The sequence below is a fragment of the Ranitomeya variabilis genome, chromosome 1 (genome assembly GCF_051348905.1).
Source record: "Ranitomeya variabilis isolate aRanVar5 chromosome 1, aRanVar5.hap1, whole genome shotgun sequence".
In the NCBI taxonomy this organism is placed as follows: domain Eukaryota; kingdom Metazoa; phylum Chordata; class Amphibia; order Anura; family Dendrobatidae; genus Ranitomeya; species Ranitomeya variabilis.
The window spans coordinates 575,577,583-575,586,263 of record NC_135232.1 but is presented as its reverse complement, the minus strand read 5'-3'; the positions used below and the strand labels follow the sequence as shown (position 1 = coordinate 575,586,263).

General features: G+C 39.9%; 1 protein-coding gene across 1 annotated transcript; it reads left to right on the top strand.

Annotated features, from left to right (window-relative positions):
• The first annotated feature begins 201 nt into the window (after nt 1-201).
• LOC143797486 (olfactory receptor 10AG1-like) lies at nt 202-6,186 on the top strand. Its single transcript, XM_077281073.1, has 3 exons — nt 202-219; nt 5,070-5,102; nt 5,197-6,186. The coding sequence occupies exons 1-3, from the start codon at nt 202-204 to the stop codon at nt 6,184-6,186; spliced, it is 1,041 nt and encodes a 346-aa protein (XP_077137188.1).
• Nucleotides 6,187-8,681: the final 2,495 nt, after the last annotated feature.

Here is an 8,681-nt window from a genome sequence, read left to right as displayed (position 1 = left end):
TACCTCTTCTATTAAAAATCTTGGCTCTAATTGTGACGCGTCAAGGGAAAATCTTCCCCTCAGGATTATTTCCTGTGATTCTCTTTCCAACTCAGCTCATTATAAATAGAGTTGAGCATTGTTATATTTAATTTTAGTCTTTATCCATGAACTACAAGAAGATAATGTGCTGTCATAAAACAGTATTATCTTTATATAAATATGGGGAATAAATCAGAGGTAAATACAATTCCCACATTCCCTATTCACTTGCACAGTTCTGTACTTTGTTACAACCTTTATTATGATGCAGAAATGGAAAATCCATTACTTTTGATGTTCATTCTGTTTTTAGTAAAAAGCAACTTTTACAGATAATACAAATATGAAACAGCAAAGAAAAGCTTTACCATTAACAAACAAAATGGCCGTTCAGGACCATCATAACAACAAGGAGCAAATGTGCAAAGTGTAATGAAAGTATCCTGTGCTGGTGATTAAATGACAAGCCAAGATGGGATGAGAAAATGCTGTGGTCATGGCTTATCATGTAATCAGCTGCACAGGATACATCCATCGACCTTGAAACATGTGTATATATTTCTGTCGGCAGCTGTAGCAGCTGTGATTTCTCCAGTTCTAGGAGTTGTGTCTCATATGACCCATAAGGTGAGCACACCTACCCTTTGTTTTCTCTGTATTACTTGGATAAGACCCTATTGCACTTTTGCATTTTTTATCTAAGAAGAAGCAGATGCCTTAGAAAATACAAAATAGGCCATGGTAATATTTTTTGCAGTGAAAGCATCAACCCTAAGAAGAACATTGATGGATACACTATGGTTCTATAAAGACAATAATAAATTGGGATCCAAAATATTTCTGGATTTTCTGTAAGTAATCCCCACTCCAGGAAATAGCTGCTTACAGGAATTAGTAAACTATAATCATACATGGGTTGAATGAACTGATTTTTTAAAGGGGAGACACTGCAAGACACCTCAACGAACCAGGCATATTGACCAACAACTTGCCTGATCCTTCTTTCCATTAACATCTGCTATTGTAATTGGAAGGCTTCAGCACTTGATAGTTCACAGGCATATAAGCCCCTTGATATGGATTTTGATTTATTGTCATGTAGCGTGTGATCTGTGACTTACCATCTATGTTAGGAAATGTATTTGGATGATGCTTACAAATCTTTTAGCCAACAGTTCCACCCTCCTCCTGGTTTTCGTATCTACCCAATCAATTAGGTGTCTTGTTTTAGCTGATGTCTCTGTTTATATCATGTCTGTAATTCATACTGTGACTAAGGACAGGTCTATGTCTGAAATGCCGACTTTTGTCTTAATGCAATATTTTTAATGCACCAAAAACCTTTTAAATTGCATTATTGAGTGGGTGAAGTTTTATATCCAAATTGCTAGAAAATCTAATTTGCTTTGAATCCAATGCTGATAAATAGTGATGAGCAAGTGTACTCATTGCTTGGGTTTTTCCGAGCACGCTCGGGTGACCTCTGAGTATTTATGACTGCTCAGAGATTTTGTTTTCATCATGGCAGCTGAATGATTTACAGCTACTAGCCTGTTTGATTACATGTGGAGATTCCCTAGCAACCAGGCAACCCCCACATGTACTCAGCCTGGCTACTAGCTGAAAATCATTCAGCTGCAGGGATGAAAACTAAATCTGAGCAGTCATAAATAGGGTTGAGCGAAACGGGTCGGCCATTTTCAGAAGTCGCCGACTTTTGGCAAGTCGGGTTTCATGAAACCCGACCCGACCCCTGTGTGGGGTCGGCCATGAGGTCGGCGATCTTCTGAATCTGGTATCGGAATTCCGATACCGAGTTCCGATATGTTTGCGATATCAGGAACTGGTATCGGAATCCATATTTAAGTGTAAAATAAAGAATCAAAATAAAAAATATTGATATACTCACCCTCGGACGCACCCTGGTACTAACTGGCAGCCTTCCTTCCTAAGAATGAGCGCGTGAATGACCTGCGGTGACGTCGCGGCTTGTGATTGGTCGCGTGAGCGGTCACATGGGCGGTCGCGACCAATCACAAGCCGCGACGTCATCTAAGGTCCTTTACGCTCTCATTCTTAGGAAGGAAGGCTGCCGGAAAGAAGCAGGGCACGTCCGAGGGTGAGTATATACCTAATAGGAATATACTCACCCTCGGATGCGCCCTGCTTCTTTCCGGCAGCCTTCCTTCCTAAGAATGAGCGCGTGAAGGACCTTAGATGACGTCGCGGCTTGTGATTGGTCGCGACCGCCCATGTCACCGCTCACGCGACCAATCACAAGCCGCGACGTCACCGCAGGTCATTCACGCGCTCATCCTTAGGAAGGAAGGCTGCCAGTTAGTACCAGGGCGCGTCAGAGGGTGAGTATATCAATATTTTTTATTTTGATTCTTTATTTTACACATTAATATGGATCCCAGGGCCTGAAGGAGAGTTTCCTCTCCTTCAGACCCTGGGAACCATAGTATCCCATTGCACTGCATTGGGTTCCGTGTTTCGGCCGACCCCGACCCCGACTTTTTTATAGGATCGGCCGATTTCACTCGACGCGACTTTTGAGAAAGTCGGGTTTCGTGAAACCCGACCCGATCCTATAAAAATAAAAGTCGCTCAACCCTAGTCATAAATACTCGGAGGACCCCCGAGCGTGCTCAGGAAAACCCGAGCAACGAGTACAATCGCTCATCACTACTGATAACTACTGAACTGTTGTAGTTGTCGCCACAGTCTGTTTTTTCTTTCAGACGTAAAGCAGACACAGATGTAAAGAAGTGTACTGATAACAATTAATATACTTAAAGTGTTCTTAACAACATATTTGAATAGTGAATACAGCATATCATAATAACAAAAGGTTTATTCACTTTATTGCCTAAAAAAAATTACTAACACAACCTAATCTTAATTTTAGAGTCCAGTGATGTGTCTGGTTACCCAGAGTTTCCAAACAGCCATAGTTACACAGGGTGAAAAAAAGCCCCTGGTCCATCAAGTTCAACCTTTTTCCACCAATTGTGCATTTTGTCAATAATTTATCTATAACCCACAATGTTCTGTGTATCAAGGAAATCATCCGGCACTTGTATATAAGCTGTTATAGTGTCTGCCATTACTATCTTTGGTGGTCAGCATTCCACAGTCTCCATGCTCTAACTGTAAGGAACCCTTTTCTATTTAGCCATCGGAATCGCCTTTCTTCCATCCATAATTTTTATTATTATTATTATTTATATAGCACCATTAATTCCATGGTGCTGTACATGAGAAGGGGTTACATCAAAATACAAATATCACTTACATTAAACAAACTAACAATGACAGACTGGTACAGAGGGAAGAGAACCCTGGCCTTTTGGGCTTACATTCTACAGGATTATGGTGATTATGGCACCTGCACTGTGCTCTCATTTTTCGAGCATGTGCCGTGAGCGCTGCCTTGGAACTCACATCAGCTGATCTACTGATATCGCACCTGGGTGTAGCGGATGCCCGAGATCCCACCCTGCAATATGTTATGATTTATTCACACTGCGGGGCTGGGAATTTGGCGCATGCGCCGTAAGTCTCTGCGGCTGTCCCCATCTCCCTCTGCCCCTTTCCTCCAGCATATACGACTCGTCTCCACTGCCTGTGGTGCTGCTGAGGTGTTATGGAGGTCCTGGTTGCTTTGATAGCAACCTTCAGCAAGTCTGCATTGTTGGGTCTGGTGCCTCATCTTCCTCTTGACAATACCACATATATTCTCTATATGGTTAAGGTCTGGCGAGTTTACTGGTCAATCAAGCACAGTGATACTGTTGTTTTTAAACCAGGTATTGGTACTTTTGGCAGTGCAGACAGGTGACAAGTCCTGCTGGAGAATGAAATTTCCATCTCCAAAAAGCTTGTCAGGAGAAGGAATCATGAAGTGCTCTAAAACTTCCTGGTAGACGCCTGCGCTAACTTTGGTTTGATAATATAGAGTGGCCCTACACCAGCAGATGACATGGCTCCTCAAACTATCACTGATTGTGGAAACTTCACACTAGACCTCAAGCAGCTTGGAATGTTTGTCTCTCTCTACTCTTCCTCCAGACGCAGGGACCTTGATTTCCATATGAAATGAAATATTTACTTTCATCTGAAGACAAAACCTCAGACCACTGAGCAAAAGTCCTCCTTGGCCCAGATAGAATCCTTCTGGCATTGTCTATTAGTCATGAGTGGCTTGACAAAGTGATGGAGATGGAAATCTTATTCTCCAGCAGGACTTGGCACCTGTCCACACTGCCCAAAGTACCAATACCTAGTTTAAAAACAACAGAATCACTGTGCGCCATTGGTTTGTCGATATATTTCCAAGTTGAGGCAGCAACTTTAAGAGGCCGGGTTCACATTAGTGTTTCTGTGTGCAGCGTATGATCCGCATACATCCGCATGCGTACATATCTTTAACATGGTGTACGCAGTGACATACTTTTGCATGTGTTAGCATGCGGATGCGTTGTTTTTGCGGTGTCCGGCGAATGCAACATGTTGCATTTTTTGAGGTGTCAAATATTGCGCAATCATCCGCATGCAGATGATTGTGGATGATTGTGTCAAAAAAACGCATGACTGTCTATGGGAATGCATTGGTATGCAAGGACATGCGTACGCATGCGTTCAATATGCATGAGTACTTTAGACTGCGCATGTCCAGAAAATTATGTCACCTCCTCCACCATGCACATAAAAATAGCAAACGCATGCCAAAACACATTTAAACTTATGCACATGCAGCATTTTTGTTTGTGTCATGTGCAAGATGATGCGCATGCGTAAGCATGCTTTTGCATGAGTTTTGGCATGCGTTTGCGCATGCAGATGATACGCTGCTCACAGAAACGCTATTGTGAACCTAGCCTTAGGGAACCTGTCACCATACTAAGGCTTCCTTAAACACAGGCAACAAAAATTACACACTGGCTATGGAATTGCAGCCAGCAATTGCAGCATTTTGCAGAAAAATTACTTGAACAAAATTACACCAATGTATTTTTGTTGACTATGTACCTCGTTTATTTCAGAGTAAAGCATACCTAACTGCAATTGCCCAGGATGTAATTCATGTTCCGTAGTTAGGGCAGCGTTAAGCTGAAGGTATAAAAATAATGTAGATATTTGCCTTGTTTTATTTTTTTGTTATTTTTATAGGGATTTGTACTTTACGAACGTCATGACTTTAATAAGACGATCATAACAGAATTCATACTTCTGGCCTTTGCTGATTTGCAAAATCTACAGATTTTACTTTTTGTATTTGTCCTTTTGCCATTTTTATCTTGTGTTGTGGGGAACAGTGTCATACTTGTCTTAGTAAGATATGAACGTTCACTTCATACACCAATGTATTTTTTTATTGCCATGTTTGCTCTTCTGGAAATAATATTTGTATCTGTCATCATTCCTAAACTTCTAGCTAATTTAATAGAAGCAAACAGGAAAATATCATTCATTGGATGCTTTGCCCAGTTTTATACATTTGATTCTTTGGGAGTAGCAGAATGTTATCTTCTGGTGGTTATGGCTTTTGATCGGGACTTAGCCATTAACAAACCCTTGCATTATTCCAGGATAATGAACAATGCTTTATGTATTGAACTTGCAGTTGTCCCTTGGGTTATTGGATTTATCATCACTGCCATACCTACGATAGTGACAGCTGAGCTGGAATTTTGTGGACCCAATGAAATCAATCATTACTTCTGTGATTTTGCTCCAATACAAAATCTGGCTTGTTCTAATCCCACAGTCAGCAACCTGGTCACCAGTACAGCAGCTGCAGTTGGAAGCACTGTTCCATTCATGATAATTTTAGGATTTTATATCCACATCATTGCCCTAATCACGAAAATTAAAAGCACTAGAGGCAAGAAGAAAGCCTTCTCCACCTGTTCATCTCACCTCACTGTAGCCTCCTTGTTCTATGGGTCAACCACCATTGTATATGTTAGGCCTAAAGGCAGTCAACATGACAAATACCTTGCCCTCATATACACAGTCATTATACCTTTCTTAAATCCATTTATTTATACTTTAAAGAACAAGGATGTCAAAGCAGCTCTGAAAAATACAAGACTAGTAAGAGCCCTTGGTCAAATTAGGAATAGGGACCTTGACCTGGACCATTGTAGATATTCATAAATGGAAGAGGGAACAAAGAAAAAAGTGCAAAAAAAGTTCAAATATTACAAAAAGCTAAATTTTGACTCCTGACACTGAGTAAATCAATCAACCCAAAAGCAATTTTACTTGGTATAAACGTAAATAAATAAGTAGGTTCTCAAGTAAAATGTCATCTAATGTTTGTATCTATTGTATTTTTAAAATATAGATTTTTATTAATTTTTGAATTGAAAAAAATGCTACTGTCTCAAAAAAGTTTTGCAAAAATTAGAATAATGAAACTTTTCATGTGTAAGCAGAATTAAACAAAACATTGGTCCTGAGTCACTCACTTTTGGGAAGGCAGAGATTACTCAGTATGTTAAGTATAACAGAAGGTCTGGACAAGCTGCAGGATTTGATATTTTGGAATTCAGCTAGTAGCATCTGAAAAGGGGCAGAAAAAAAAATAAGACTAAGCTACAGAGATCCAAGAGTTATAGCTCAGACTGTTAAGGCCTCAGTTAGCATGTTAAATATTCAAGTTTATGATAATACAATTAGGAAAAGGCTGACCAAATATAACTTGTTTTGAAGAGTTGCAGGAGAAAGATTGTTTTCTTCTAACAATGAATATGGCAGAATAGATAAAATTATCAATGTTGCATCAGAACACATCACAAAACTTCTGCAAAAACGCCACTTGGACACAAGACTGTAATGATGTCATGTTTGGGATAAAACAAACACTACATATAAGCACAAACACAAAATAATGGTGGAGTGATGATTTGGGCTTATACTGCAACCACTGGACTTGAGAACCTTGCAGTCATTGAGTCAACCATGAAGTCCTCAATATACCAAAGTATTTAAGAGTCACATATGAGGCCATCTATTCAAAAGCTAAAGTGTGTCTGAAACTGGGTCACAATCAGACAATGTTCTCAAGCACAACAACAAATTATATCTGAATACCTGAAAAAGTAAGGAATCAAAGTGTTGCAATGACCAAGGCAAAGTTCATACTTCAACCCATTTGAAATACTGTGAAGGAACCTTAAGAGACCTATGCATAAACCAAAGCTGATAAAACTCAATGAACTTAAGAAATGTTATAAAAAAGACTAGGCCATAAGTCTTCCAGAACAATGTGTGGGACTGAATAAGTCATACAGAAAAGGGGGACTTGCTGCATCCTGATGTGCATTTGTGTATGGCTGCTAATTCATCTCGTTCCATGATGTTTTTAATTGATTTTTCTCCTTTTTTTCAGTGACTTGCATTTTTGCCCAGACTATGGTAAATAAATAAAAACATGGTGGAATTTGTGACATGCTATTTATCTAAGGTTATGTACCTTCTGATGACCGGATGAGTTTTACTATGTTATGACACATCAAACCATAGAAGTCGAAGTTGTAATTAGATTTTCTTCATGATTTTATATCGTTTATACATTTTTAATGATAAGGAAATGCATATAAATGTGTTTGCTATGGGAGATGAGCTGTGTTGTATATGTTTGAGGCAGAGGCGTAGCTAAAGGTTTGGTTCGTGGGCAAAACTTCTGAGTAGACCCTAACCAGGTAATCTTGATTACAACTATGGTGATGCACCCTAATAGTGGATGTAGAAGAGCCTCAGCAGATGACCTCGCTGTTATTAAAAAAAATCCCTATACAAAGACCAACACTGGTATTACCACCATTTGGTGGCCAAATAGTGGTAGATATGAGTGATGCAGAACATCTAATAGATTACTGTACAGTTAAAAATGGGACATCTGAGCAGTTTCCCTGCAGAATCTACAAGGAGGTGTAGGGGAGCAGTGATAATTTTGAATTGGATGGAAAAAGTGGTGAATGGAAAGAGAATTGCATGGGGAAGACCCCTGGAAGCACATCTGACTCCCAGATTACTGCTTAGAATCATGGTGTCCCATGGTTAGTGGTTGGGTGAAGCCATTTATTGTCAAACTATTGTGTTTTCTCTTTTTAAATTACAATATCCCAAAACATCCAAAGGACCCTGATCAAAAGTTCACATACCCCATTCCTTAATACCGTATATTGCCCCCTCTAACATCAATTACAGCTTGAAGTCTTTTGTGATAGTTGTGAATGAGGTTCTTTATTTTCTCAGATCGTAAAGCTGCCCACTCTTCTTGGCAAAAAGTTTCCAGTTTCTGTGAAATCCTGGGCTGTCTAGCATGAAGTGCGTGCTTGAGATCTCCCCAGAGTGGCTCAATGATATTGTGGTCAGGAGACTGATATGGCCACTCCAGAACCTTCACTTTGTTCTACTGTAGCCAATGACAGGTAGACTTGGCCTTGTGTTTTGGATCGTTGTCATGTTGGAATGTTCAAGTATGTCCTATGTGCAGCTTCTGGGCAGATGATTGCAAATTTGCCTCCAGTATTTGCTGATAATGTGCTGCATTCATCTTTCCTTCATCTTTGACTAAGTTTTATTTGCCTTTGTAGCTCATACATCTCCAAGACATCAGCAATCCACCTCTGTGTTTTACAGTA